At 37.9% G+C, this 15,172-nt stretch overlaps 1 protein-coding gene across 1 annotated transcript in view; it reads right to left on the reverse strand.

The window, feature by feature from the left end:
* SMOC2 (SPARC related modular calcium binding 2) overlaps window positions 1-15,172 on the reverse strand; it is a 96,948-nt gene that overhangs the window by 25,132 nt on the left and 56,644 nt on the right. The window contains exon 9 of the mRNA XM_008643395.2: window positions 11,553-11,635. Within this exon, the coding sequence (XP_008641617.1) occupies window positions 11,553-11,635 (83 nt within the window). The remainder of the gene's footprint in view (window positions 1-11,552; window positions 11,636-15,172) is intronic.

Genomic DNA, 15,172 nt, shown 5'->3' on the forward strand with positions numbered 1-15,172 from the left:
CAGGTCATGAATTGTACTTTAGGAATATTTACAATGAGTTGCTTGTGGATGACTTACAGAGAAAAAGGCTTTACCAGAAAACATTTCTAGATAGCAAACAAATTCAAGAACTTCACAAATGTAAAGGGCAAAATTTGTGACTAATTTATTTCCCAAAATTATTCATGGATTTTTGCCATATGCTAACATCAGGAATCTATGAACAGTAGTACTCCTGCTGAGCTAGAGAGAAGCAAATTTCTGAACCTCATGAAGCATTCTGAACCCTTTGAAAGAATTCCCAGATGTTTGAATGGGGTCATTTCATTCCTTTCTTGAGGGCTCTCAGTTGTAGAGGCCTATAAGCTGTACTTAACAACACCATCTATTTGAAAAACACTGAGATAGTCTCATATACACTGTCATCCCTGTGAACAAGAGTATTTATTCTACATCTCTTCACTGAGCCCAGAGAAATGCATTCTCTACAGTCTAAATACCTGGTGCGAAGAAGGACCTGGAGGAAAGCCAGCTGGCTTAAGCTCAGCCAGTGTGAAACGGAGGTGACACATGCTGGCACACTGAAACACTTTGAAGAATTGGCAGGAACTTTCACTGCCTCTCCAGTTGATGGCATCTGTCCACCCATTGTCCAAGTGGCTTTACAATCAGCTAGACTGCGAATTTTCCAGGCATCATCTTTTTATTCTGGGTTTGCACAGCGCCCAGGACACTGGGATCCCAGACTGTACAACTATAAACTACTGTGACGCAAACAATTAGCAATACTAAGCACAGACTCTTCCCCAAGCCCACCTCTGGTTGCAGGTTCTCTGTATTAACAATAGCAGGTATGATATCCTCTGTCTGTGGCTGCACCAAGGTTGCAGCACCTCCTTACCAAGACACAACATGTAAAGTTAATCACGTCTTTGATCTCCTATGATTAGGAGGACAAAACCTGGCATTACTTTTGAGTCTCAGTCGTAAACCAAATTCAATATCGATACTTTACTTTGTAAAATAAAGTCAACCTCAGTGAGATGTGCAAACCTGACTTCGCCTCTTGTACTGGTGATCAATTCCACTGGTCTCACAAAAGCTACACTAGTATTTAGAAAACATGAGCATTGAATGGACTCTCTGATTGTCAGACAGCCTTTTTCTCAAAAAAACAAAGTAATGAACAAAGTAATCTCTTTTTTGCAGCAGGCTAAATAAATTGCATAGTAGTGCAAACGAGACTGTCTCAGTGGTTTTAAAAACATGATCTTATTCCTTGTTTGAATACAACTTCTAGGCCTCCACAACTGAGAGCCTTTGAGAAGGAAATTTTTTACCCTTTTTCAGCAGGCTAAAACAAAAATATTTTCTTCAGAAAAATATACTTACTGATGTGAGATCAACATCAAAAATTTTGACTACATCTTGTTCATTTTCATTGACACTTTCAGTCATTACTCAGCTGAATAATGACTGATGTTATTACTGTATTACACATTAAGTTATTCAAAATGTTAGGGAGAGGGAAGTCTTGCATTGGCTTAATTTTTCACAAGCCCTAGCCTCATAAATCTGCATTTCAAAAAGTCACAGTTCGATGAAAAACACAAAATTTCTAGGGTAGTTTATAGTAACTACCGGATATTTTCAAAATTCCTGGAAACTGAAAATCCCACTGAACTCACTGTTATTGAAGTGCTCATTTTATTTGAAAACTGGAACACTTCTCCAAGTGACTAAACACAAGGAATAATTGCCTAACCATTGCTCTTCCCTCTTGAAAATATAGATGCAGATAGACATTTAATCTGAAATGAAAACATTTATTTTTCCCTGTCCAGAGATTAAACATGAGAGTTGTTTCTGCCACATAATCAAGAAGAACTTGCATCCAAGTATGGAAACACAACAAAAAAAGATATCCATTTTGAAGGGAACAGAGCTAGAAATCCATGGCATGTTTTTATTCAATTTACTCTATCAGATTATAAAGGAGAAGCCCCACACCAATGTGCCTTTGAGGAAATAGTGTCTTATGTGTCTCCCACTCACTGTCATGATAAGATTCAGGTGTCATTTTTCATTATGATTACAGCTCTGGCACACTAAAAGGTTTTCACCTTTTCCATTCATTTAATATGAGTTGTTCCTGACAGCTTTCAGATTGCAAGATGATAATGATTGCAGGCATTCTGGCAGAAAATGCTGAGGTTATTCTATATCAATCTTCCCCTCCTGTGCTGTTTTTTTCCTACTGCTTACCCAAGAGCTAAAATCCAGTTGCCCCACATTATTATGAGATAACTCTCCCATGTCTTCACTATACCAGAGATTATTTCAAGATTTTTTTAAAAGCATTTCTTGAAGCTTGTAGTTTTAAGAATACAGCATCAAAGTTTGTTGAATGAGGCACATTTTTTAATCCCCTTTAGGTTCCAGTGTGATCAGAGTTTCACTCATTTTAGAGTGAAATCTGGGCACAGACACTATCTCAGTATCTACAATCACGTACTTGGAGCTGTTTTAAAAGGGTCTGTGGTATTTTCATTGCAAACTTTAGACTTTCTTTAAAACACGGTAAGTATCTTGATTTTCTTAATACTCACGAGTATTTTCTGAATAGCCCTTGTTAAAAGAAACAAAGCTGTTTAACATGTACTGTTTTGCACTTTCTTTTGGATTTCTTGATTAGGCCATTCTCTGCATTGAAATATTTCACACAAATTCATTTCCTTCTTTGTCTTTTTGCTATTACAAAAAAAAAAAAAAAAAAGGAGAGCAAATATAACATTATGGATTAAATGTAACTGTACAGCTGGTGTGAGATAACCTCCTGGGAAACCAGCCTGATACCCTTCTGGGCATGTTCTCCTGGAGGTGTTCTACTGCTCACACTGACAGCAGTACCTAAGGGCACAGAACAGCACAGCAGGCACTGCTGTCCTCAAACATGGGTTTGTTTGGAAAAGGAGGACAGCAGCAAGTGAGGTGAGAAACAGAATTTATATTCTTTGGCATAGCCAAACGCTGAGAAGCAAAAGAAGTCAGTGTTTATTAGTCCTAATATAGCCCTTTAAAATAAACATAAAATTACAGGTTAATATGAAATAGAGCAATGAATGAAATGCTATTGCTGAGCCAGTGGCATCACCTTTAATTAGCAAACTTTTCTCTTTTGTTAGCTGTGAAACAGCTGTGTCTTTCACTGCCATTTTACTAGTAACACAAATGCTTTCACTGTAATTTTTATAGACCAATTTCCACATTATGCAGCCTTAGGGTATGTGCTTGAGAATATTTTTTTCAGATATTAATATTTCTACTGTAGGTTTGTATGAAGAGTCATTTTGATAAGAAATTACTACAAATTGAGGCAAAAATAAAGCAGTATGAAAGCTGTGGCCAGATCATTATTAATTAAATCAGGATGAGGACATGAATAGAAGAGGGTGTGCAGGAAATAAATATGATCCACAGAGCCTTGAAAAATAACTTGCAAAACTTCCTCAGTGTGGAGCAAAACCGCCCACTGGGAGACTAAAATATGCTTATGTAGCTGGACAATGGGGTAATAATATTGAAGTTACTAAATTCAAAAGCCCAAGGAAATCTATTGTAGTTTTAAGACACTGAGTCCTCTTTGGAGGATCAGCTGCTCTGAAGCCATAGTAGTGGCCTCAGCACTTGCTTGACCCACAGAGCTATGGAGTGGTGAGGATTACTGCCTCTGCCCAACCTCCTCTCCAGGCCACCACTACCCATACTAGAGGAGACAGCAGCTGCTTTGGGAGGGGAAGCAGCCATTCCCCTTCCTACCCCAGCACTGCGGGACTGACAAGGAATGTTTCTAGCCCTCCAGCACCCTTCTGCACAGAATCACAGAATCATCAAGGTTGGAACAGACCTTCAAAATCATCTAGTCCAACCATCAGCATAACACCAACCTAATCACCCATAAATCAAAACCCCAAGTGCCATACCCAGACACTTCTTGAACACTTCCAGAGACAGTGACTTCACCACATCCCTGGACAACTTATTCCAATGCCTAACCATTGTTTTAGTGCGAATTTTTTTCTAGTACCTAATCTGAACCTCCCCAGGCACAACTTAAAGCCATTTCCTCTCATCCTTTCACTTGAGACAGGACAGAAGAGACTGGCCCCCACCTGGCTACAAGCTCCTTTCAGGTAGTTTTAGAGAGCAATAAGGTCACCCCTGACCTTCCTCTTCCCCAGGCTTAACAACCCCAGCTCCCTCAGCTGCTCCATGTAAGACTTGTGCTCCAGACCCTTCACCAGCTCCATTTCCCTTCTCTGAACACCCTCCAACACCTCAATGTCTTCCTTTTTGTAAGGGGCTCAGAACTGAACAGAGCACTCGAAGTGTGCTGTCACCAGTGTACAGTGCAGGGGAAACACCACTTCTCTAGTCCTGCTGGACATGCTTTTCTTGATACAGGCCAAGATGGCACTGGCTTTCTTGGCCACCTGGGCACATAGCTGGCTCACAGCCAAATGTAAACCAGCACCCTCAAATCTCTTTCTCCTAAGCAGTTCTCGAGCCACTTTTCCCCAAGCCTATATCGATGCATGGGGTTGTTGCAATGCAAGTGCAGGGCCCAGCACTCTGCTTTATTGAACCTCATGCTGTTGGCCTCAGCCGATTGATCCAGCCTGTCAAGATCTCTCTGCAGAGCCTTCCTACCCTCCAGCAGAATAACACTTCCATCTAATTTGGTGTCATCTGCAAACTTACTGGGGATGCACTAAATCCTCTTGCCCAAACCATTGATAAAAATATTAAGCCAGACCAGCCCCAATACTGAGCCCTGGGGAATACCACTAGTGACTAGCCATCAACTGGATTTAGTTCCATCCTCTACCACACTCGGGGCCCAGCCATCCAGCCAGTGTTTAAACCAGTGAAAAGTGCACCTGTTCAAGCCAAGAAAAGCCTCAGTTTCTCCAGAAGACTGTGGAAGATGGTGTAAAAGCCTTTACTGAAGTCTAGATATTCAACAAGCACAGCTTTTCCCTCATCTTCTAAGCAAGTCACCTTGCCATAGAAGCTTAGGTTGCTCATGCAGGACCTGCCTTTTATAAACCCCCACTGGCTGGGCCTGATCCCCTGGTTGTCCTGCACATGCTGTGTGATGGCACTCATGATGATCTGCTCCATGACTTTCCCCAGTACCAAGGTCAGGCCAATAGGCCTTTAGTTTCCCAGATCATCCTTCCAACCCTTCTTGTGGATGCGTGTTATATTTGCTTATTACCTTCTGGGACTTCTTCAGTTAACCAGGACTGCTGGTAAATGATTGAAAGTGACTTGGGAAGGTCTTTTGCCAGCTCTCTCCTTACTCTTGGGTGCACCCTATCTAGGCCCACAGACTTGTGGGTGTCTTAATTTGCACAGAATGTTACTAACCATTTCCTTCTGGATTATGAGGGCTTCACTCTGCTTCCATCCCTAACTTCCAGCTCTGGGAGTTGTACCTCACTTTTGAGCCTCACGTCCTCCCTACAGATCCCACCATGCTCCAGGCAGGTCCCCTCCATCCACTCACCATGCAGCTGCTCAGTTTTGCCATCACTGTCATGAAGGTTCACACCAGATCTGAACCAACATTTCCCGGTCATAGTGACATTGTTAGGTAGTTCTGCTCCATACAGAGCCTTCTTGCTAAGTAGCTCTTGGTAAACAGAACAGCACAGAGCTCAGGGCAGTGATTACAGGCTCATTCAAAACAGTCGGCAACTTCAAATGGTTGGCTGACAACTCAGAGCTTTAAGACTTGATAGCAGAAAGGAGTATTTTCAGGATTAGCTCACACAGCCAAAGAGCTGGTTACATCATAAAAATATAATCCTTTTAAATCGCAGCTCAGTGGAGACAGTTACATGCCAATTGACCTAACAATTTGAAGCTCATGGGAAGGCAGGCATGTGTATATAATTTGCATTATGCCTTATCTGATACCTTTGAAAACAAGAAAAGTTTTAGTCATTCAAATGTTTAAGAAAGTGAAGGTAAGATTAGTTTCTACTTGGTGCTGGTATCAGACTACACTGAGGAAACTAAGGACTATGTGAAAACAGAATAAGCTAGATGAGGTAGGACAGTGGTGGTACCTCAGCATTTTAGCTGAGGAATACTCTGGCACCTTATGAAATCTGATGCAGTCATGGTCAAAAGTGGAACCACTGCATAATGGAATGAACCTCAAAAGGAAAAGCAGTTAAGCCTCTATCACCTTCCTTTTCTTTTAAGATGCTTTGAAGTGAGACACTTCACATGATGGCTGTTTGGCTGTGGGTGTTGCATCATCATGGTTTGAGTGCTTCTGACTATTTCCCTTTAACTTTGGAAAAAATATATACTGCCAACAACCAAAAGTAAACTGTACTTATCCACACATAATTCACCCATACCTTAAATCATGAGTTTTGCTCCACAAAACATAAACTGTTCAGGGTCAGTGCAGGATTATCCCATCAGAAACACAGTAAAGGAAGCCAATACAATAGGAAGATAATTGAGCAGTTAGGATATTTTTGTTTCCCTTAAGTAACACAAGAATTAAATAAACAAATGAGTTAAACTGCTCTCATGCATGATTTGCAGGAGAAAACATTAACTGCTTGAATGCCAAGGTTAAACTAAGCTTAAGAACACCCATATGTCAACACAAGAGCTGAGTCAGTAGTACGCTACGAAATTAGAAAACAACCTGCAGTTCATATTTAAGGAAGATTATTAAGTGATTTTTTTGTTTTGTTATTAAGTACAGTGATTGCCTATACAAGTTCCCTGCATCAAGACATTTCAGTTGAATAATAGTTTTAAAGTTCTAAGTTTGACTTAAACTGTAGACCATCAAAGTACCACCACAGTGATTAGCAGAGCTTAGGCCCTGGAGGGAAAGCATTGGGTTTCAGATTTGGGTTGTGGGGAGGAGCGGGCACAGAGAATTCAACATCTATCTCAGAGAGGCTGTGCAAAAATAATTTGGATCCTTCTTGTGGCACCGAATAAACTCTAGACAATAAAAATTGAAACCTTTCAAATGCTTCTTAACTCAGTGTTATTAAAACCCTGAAATACTCACCTTTTTATGAGAAATGGTCTAGAATCAAAATTGTAATGACAAGCATCTGAAGTGAGGGATTGCCATGAAGGACAAAAATAGGAGTGAAATGCTGATCTTACATCACCAGAAGAACCCTACAGTAACTTGACTGCAATGGACACATTCTACTGGATTACAGCTAGGTAAACTGAGATCAGCATCTCAGGAAAACAAGATATTCAGTAGCGAAGAGTTATGCTATTTAGAGAAAATAGAAAAGAGAGACTTTCAAGACTTTAAGTAGATTGATTTACTACATCTGCACACTGACCAAATCACTAGATGGTATTACTGCTAGAGGCACTGTCGTTTCCAAACTATACTTTCCCCTCTCAAATTATCCTTTTGTATGAAAGGAAGTATCACAACTGCAGGAACTTCAAAAAACCCCATATTGTGTTAAAGAAAAGGAGAAACTTAAACAAACCAAAATAAAATGTAAACAAAATTAGTGGTCTGACTTAAATCAACAAAATCATAGCAACCCAGGAAAACCTGAAAATCCAGCTTGACATTGTGTCCCTCACTGAAACTGGTATGCCATTTACCCATTTGTTTGGTTTTGTTGGTTTTGTCCTGCACAAAAGGTAAGGATACTTTTAATTAAAAAATATTATATGCACAAAATTACTTTTCCCAGAATACTTTAAAAATTTTTCCACTAACTTTTCAAATTTCAGGTCTGGGTAATGAAAATCATATTACAGGTAAAACAGATAAATTCCCAGGTTAGGTAAGAATACAAAAATCTTAAACCATATAAAGGACTACCCAAGTTTATCCAGCCCTCACACACAGCAGAGCCTAAAACACAGACTTCTTGATTTTAATGCATACTTTTCAAATAAGAAAAAGATTTTCCCTGGAGACAAATTATCTGAGTAGTCTGGCACTGTCTCAGTATGCTATCACGTCTTGCTCTCCTACGTACCAAAGTCCTTTTCTTCCAGGTTGCTTAGAGCAGAGGCAAGACTAGTTATGAACAGGAAGCTTATTCATTGTATCCAAGGTAGGGTGCATGTACCCCAGGGGAGACACATGACAGTCAACTGGAGTGCAGGAAGAAAATATTTTTTGTGCTATTAATAGATGATATTTAAAAAAATAAATTGTGATTATTTCAGCTTTATTTCATCCTTTTTCTATTTCTATATTTGGATATGTTTTACAGTATACTTAATTTATTGTTACCATAGTACATCTACACAACTTATGAATAAATATACACCTATTGCAGATATGTGTTTAAAAATGTTTTACTGATTATTAAAAAGTAGAGTATACATATAATGCTTGAAAATACCTTCACCCATAGACTCAGCCTGAAAAATTACACTGTCAGGAACTGATAATTCTTAAGCTTGGCTGAATTTGACTCATGATTTTGGGAACAGGAGCACCTGCACCTCATTTCATCATACTATACGTTTTGTTTAACTAGCCTTCATGCTATACCCTTTTAAATGCTCTTGATCAGCTGATGTAGAAAACCGAATTCCTATTTAACACACCAGAAATCCAAAGTATGGAAAAACTATTCAAGACTTTACAGAATATGTCAGTTCACCACAAGCTTCCATTTTACTGTATAACACAGAGGAGAACAAAAGGTCAAAATACAAATGTTTGAAAACTCTGACTGTGAGAAAAGTAAAAAACCCTTTTGTTTCCCCAGTATGTGACATTCTCTGGACTCCTTTTCTCAGTTTCTGAGAAGGATCATAACCGCAAGTAACCTCAGAAAAATGCTCTGGCTTTAAAAAAAGGACTAGAAATCTAACGGGAAGAATTATTATTATTATAATATAACTTCCAGCACAAACTAAGAGATACAGGCGGCTTGGATCGTCCTTACAAATACTAGACTAGCCTTCAGTTTCAGATGCTTTATATAAGGTTACCTTAGGATGTAAAGACTATTCTTAGCTAGGTTTAAATCAGTGGGAATTTTGCTGTAGACTCTAAGGGACACCTTCCACAATTTTGCCTTAATGAGGTATCAGTGCTTGCCAAAAACTGCATCTTGATTTATTTTCAAATTATTGCTAAAAATATTTGACTTAGCATATAATGGGTTCAAATTTTCAGGTGGTATAAATCAGTGCAGTTGCAGAACTATGCCAATTTAATCCACTTGAGGATCTACCAGTGAGGCTTATCCCATTTAAGATCATTCATAGCAGTAAAGTAATTAATTTTAAAATCTTCCTGGTTTTACACGGTAGGCAGTCACAGTGGTTTCACCCAGGGCTATTGCATTTTTGTGGCTATAATCAGCAAATCAAGCAAACCCATCCTTACAAAAATGTATTATTCCTTAAAAATAAGTATCCAATTAACATACTTTTTCTTTATTCAGTCCTGGCACGACTCAGAAATTAAATGCTACATTTAAATTTAGACAACACAGATGCAAACTTGCCTTTGCAAGGCTGCTTACAATAGAGAAACTTTGAACAGTGATTCATTGCTATTAAAAAGTTGATTCATATTAGCTATTTGCACAACTTTGTGTTACTTGTTAACAACTAGAAACACCTGTACAAGATCAAGAACAAGTAAAATTCAGTTCATTTTACTTGTTATAGAGTTTGCAGGATAAGAGGGAAATTTGCCACTTGAAGACCTGTGCATTTAGCTTTACAGAGAGAGAAAGAAGAAAAAAAAGCCATCTTAACACAACTGCAACAGGGAAGTAGCCTCTTCCCCGTTACTTCTACAGGCATGTACTTATTCCATGCTGCTGCAGAGTAAAAGAAGGTGATTCTTCTAGCAAACCTGTAAGCATTTAAGAAATTTTGGTGTTTGCCTCATTTTAAAATAACACAAGGCATTTGGAAGTCAAAGATTAAGTAACCTGAGAGAGAGCAAATCCATGTCATACATATCAATTATGGTAATTATATGTTTGCATTGCTGTAGTGGATTTTTGGACTAAAGCACACATAATGCAAATAACATAATGGAAAAAAAGGAAAATAAAAATGCCATGGCCTAACTTAATGAAAATTAATTTATCAGGTAGGAGCTTGCAGCATCGAAAATTGTTGTGAAGTAGTTCACTGGAAAAGTAACTTGATTTTGGATAAATCTTTATTATTGTACTTTGTAAAAGCACTAGCAGTTTAGACAAAAACTAGATATATGAAATCTTAAAAACCTTCACCTGCCCATTCTCCCTCTAAGATTCCATCTAGCAAATGCTTTGCAAAATATTTAGCAAAAGGTAAGATTGACCAGGAAGTGATATTTCAACAGCAAAACTTGTTCAACTTCTGCTCTGCTATAGTATCTTCTGAGTCAAGTTCTTCTCACTCAGAAAAAAACGCCACATAAAATCAAGTAATCATCCAAGTCTGTAACTATGGAAGTGCTGTGTGAAATAAATTTTTGCAGATGGCTAACTTTCCACTGGTTTCCGTGGAGTTGTAAAATAGCACAGAATAATTTGGGTTGGAAGGGACCCTTGAAGGTCATCTTGTCCAGCCCCCCAACAATGAGCAGGGCATCTTCAACCAGATCGTTTGATTAGCTTGTATGTAGAACACAACATAGAGTTATAGCTAGTATTTTTTTAATTTGTAATTAAATTTATTTCATGACAGAGAATATTAATGTGTGTTCATTCAATATGCACTTCAACACTGATAGGCACATTAGTTGAGAATTATTGTCTAAATGTTTCTTTGGGTGGCTAAACTAGAATATTTTTCGTGACATGAAAGGTCTGCACACATTATTTACTTCTTTCTGGTTTTTTACGATGGCTGACAGTGACTTGTAATTCTCTCATAATGTGCAATATCACTAAACCTGCTACACCTCAAGTTATTCAGGCATACTAAAAAGCCATTTCAAAAATTAAGGAAGTCTACTGAATTCTGTGTAGCTCAACTATCCATAGATAAGATCTCTCACATGATTATAAAAAGTGTGAAAAAAATGAAAACTTTAATAAATACCAACATTTTTTTACTGCAACAGGGAATAATGAAAAAAAAGTATCACTCTGAGGCAAATTGACAAAGATACTCTTGGAGGAAAGTAAGATGGATAGATGTTTTAGACTGATTTGAAGATGGAGGTAAATGTCCCATGGATTTTGCTAGAACAAGGATTATGAAGTATAGGTTAAGTTATCCTGGATATATTTGCCAATTTCCCTGATATGACAGGAGCAAAGAATAATTCCAGTAAGTAAATGTGACTGCCATTAAACTACTGACTAAAATGAGCCTTTCTTTCTCTGACAATATCCCAAGACCCAAATTAACATACACTGCTCCAAAGTCAAAGACTTCAGTTAGTGGCAAATCAATGTAGTGATTTCTAAAAGATACATCGTTTTGATATAGTGTAAGGAACTGCTTTCTAATTTACTGCAGTGAATAAATAAAGCATTGAAATGCATAAACTTAAATTTATCAGTTTCACTGACCTTGAAGTTGGCGTCCTTTGTACAAATCCTTTGTTTTTGTTGGGTGAGCTCTGGCACCATTATCACATTTAGGTTGTTCATACCTAAAGAACACACAGGGAGAGAATAAAACCAGTCAAGGTTAATTTGATTAAGACTTAATTTATTTCCAATTTTGTAGTCCAAAAAAAACCTCTTACCTTCTTGTAGTCACAGAATAAGCCTGTATTTTCATTCAGAGGGCAATGCAATCTCATCTGCCTATTTTTCACTTGCCCCAAAGAAACCCATCTCTATGCTCCAGGAGTTGATACCAAACTAAAAAAGTATTCTCTCTTCTAAAGCCCTTTCTACTGGGAGGAAAACTAAAGAATTGCTATAAATTAGTACAAAATAGAAATTATTTTGAAAACTATACCAAAAAAACCCCACAGAATCAAGAAAAAAAATAAGGCTGTCCCCCACCTACAAAACCAAAAAGTCATAAACAATATCGCAAACAGTATTCACGTTGGGAAACGCCAGAGAAGCAATTTCAAAATCACAGCAAGGCAGGTACTGCAGTTAGGTACTACTGCAGCTCTAAATTCATGTGTTACTGTATCTTCTCAAAAAAAAAAAATAGTTTAAGTAAGAAGGGTTAACCACAAATGTTTTGAACAAGAGTTAAGAACTGATAGGATTTACAGAAGGAAGGTGATTGGGCTGGAGCTGCTTGAAGTGAATTGTGAAAAAGATTGAATCTCCACCTGCTGCTGGAATATTCTGGCTCTTCTATGCTTACTGAGTTTACTTAAAGTCACTTTGTTAGTCCAACTGGTAACAAGAAACTGTGCTATTTGTACTTCCAACAAACACTGACTTACGCAACACCACCAGCAATATCCTTTATGCAAGACCAGGAGGCATGGGAGCATCTGCTGCTGAATTTCATCTCTTCTTCCATGTCCCACTATCAATGCATGGTGGTTTTTCACTCACCTCGACAGAATCTCTTTCTGAGAGATTTTTACTTTATTATCCTAACATAGGTTGAAGTTGCAGAACTTAGCATGTAGCATTTCAGAGAAAGTTTAAATTCTCAGTTAGACGAACATGAATTGTGTCTACTTACATGTGTGTGCATGTACTTGTTCACTGATTCTTTTATCTAGATTCTTTCATAGTTTATATAACTGAAGTTCTCCTACTCTAACTTCACCAAAATCACATTTACTGAGTGGCATAATAAAATGTCATATTAAAATATACTAATCCAAATTCTTTTGGAACAAAATATTTCTACAAACATTGAATGGTGGCAATGTTCTGGATTCAGGCCAGACTGCTTCTAAAAGCAATGCCTAAATATTTTGATCTTAATTATCAGGCAGCATAGAAAACCACAATATTATTTTTCCTTTGAGGGCTTAATTTATTTACACATCTTCTGATGAAACTGACTACTGGCCCACCAAATTTTGGCTGCTGCAAGAAGGTACAGTGCTGTTTTCATGGACGTGGGAGAGCTAAAGACTCTTTTTTACCCTAAAGAATGGCAGAAATAGAAGGTGCTTTGATAACATGGGTTGGATTCAGACACCTGATGGATGACCACTTCAATCAGCCAACAAAACAGTGAAAGGGAAGTCTCTGAGCAATACTCACTAATGCAGTATCTGGCAAAGAGCCTGGCCCCTGATTAATCTGATACCTGACTCTGCATTCCCCTCCTTCTTTTTCGTTACTGTGGCTGCTCTGTGCCTTCATTTTATATTTTGGCCTCTACTCTTCTACCCTTCTGGCTGATATTTTTGTTAAATGTAGTTTAACACATGTAGTTCATCATACACAAACTAAATCTATAAAAGCCCAGCAGTTGTTAAAATGCTGCAATGTGAAAAGTCTATGTTTAAGTCTTTAAAGCAACTGAAGAAAGAAAACAAGTCATTTAAAATTTACCATACAGGAACAGCCATGCTTAAAACTGATAAGAAAAACAGACTTGCCTCAGCTTTCATGGAGAAAGAGTGGGAACGGGATAGTATGTCAGAATGGAGCACTGTCAGGTTAAAAATAGTGTAGTTAAAAGACATCCCAAGTTACTCTTTTGAATTTAAAAAGGGAAAGAATCCCTAGCAGTAAATGTATATCTAGAATTACCAAGGGCTTATGAAAACTGCTTTATACCTCTGATCAGTCTGCTGGGAAGTGATGAGATTTACTGAGGTGTACAAAGCAGTAGAAGACAGAGGCGTCCACAGGAAGGATTCTACAGTGTGGGCAGCTTCATGAAACAGATTATTTATGGATTTTCTTAAGTTTAGAGAATCTTGTGCAAGTATGGGGTACTCTGCACAAGATCCTAGTTGCTAAAAAGTCACAAAAGTCACACAGCCCCACGGCCCCCACTGAGCAAAAAGGGTGAGGTTCATGCTGTGATTTCCAAGAGGCATTGGGAGCCAGCTGGTGAGGTCCACACTGATAGACTTTTGCGGGAATGGTTGTTTTTACCCTTTAAATGCACTGCCTCCTTTTAATCCAGATTTTTTCCACAACTTCATCTATTTCTTCTAAGTCTTACTGTCTTAAATGTCCTAGAGAGATTCTTCATTGACATAACTTTATTTTAACTCTAGAGTAAGATTATTTTTTTCTGAAATACCTTCACTGACAAATGGTTTGTCTTTTTTTCAGATGACAGTGTATTAGAAGGTAAATGAATATTAATAATTTCCCTTCATTTTGAGGATCTTATTTAATGTGACTGCCATTTATTGAGGTGTTCAAAACCTTATAATATGACAAATGTCATCCTCATTAATACATTCAAAACAAAGAACACGCAGAATATTGAGCTGTTCTGGCAATAGCTTCCCAGATCTGTCTATCCTTTCATTGTGGTCCCTCAGTGATTCAGTTCTTATTTGCAGAACAGAGATTGCAGTATGCTATGCATCCATCTTGCTACCAGGAGTACTAATGTTATCTGTTCCTACAGCAGAGTTTAAACATCTTTTAATTTGTATTTTGCAGTGGAAAACTGAAAGATAGTACACAAAATTTTTCAAAAGCTCCTGGTTGTTTAAAGCAGGAAAGACTCACATATTCATTCTTTCCATTCTACAAGAATTACAAAAAGAGAACTGTATATTCCTCATAATATTCTGATCCCCCTTTAATTCCCTCTGCCTGAGAAAAAAACCATTTAATTTTATCAATACAGAAAAAAAAATTAAAATCGAGAAATAATTAATGGGATTCCAGCCCACCTAAATATTTCTCAGAAATGACGTCTAGACATTCCTCTTAAACTCCAGGCAGTAATCCCACCTGCTTGTTTACCAAGACTGTAGATTCCTAAATACACCAGTCATTCTTTATTTAGTATGAAATTCCTAAAACTGAGTACTCTCCTTACCCATCTGTGCTCAGAAATGTCCTCTTTGGGGATATTACTAAATTTTACTTCCGCAGAGCTTCACTGAGGACTGACCTTAAGTCTAACAAAGCTGAAAAATTAGAACTAGTCAAGAACACAGCAGCTGATCTTTTTAATATCAGTCATCAGGCAGAGCACTTCTGTGTCAAAACCATATGCATGGAAAGATTGAATCCAATTTTCCAGTCTTCCAACCTTAGAGACATGCAGCACAGTGAAA

The sequence above is a fragment of the Corvus brachyrhynchos genome, unplaced genomic scaffold (assembly GCF_000691975.1).
Source record: "Corvus brachyrhynchos isolate BGI_N302 unplaced genomic scaffold, ASM69197v1 scaffold70, whole genome shotgun sequence".
Lineage (NCBI taxonomy): Eukaryota > Metazoa > Chordata > Aves > Passeriformes > Corvidae > Corvus > Corvus brachyrhynchos.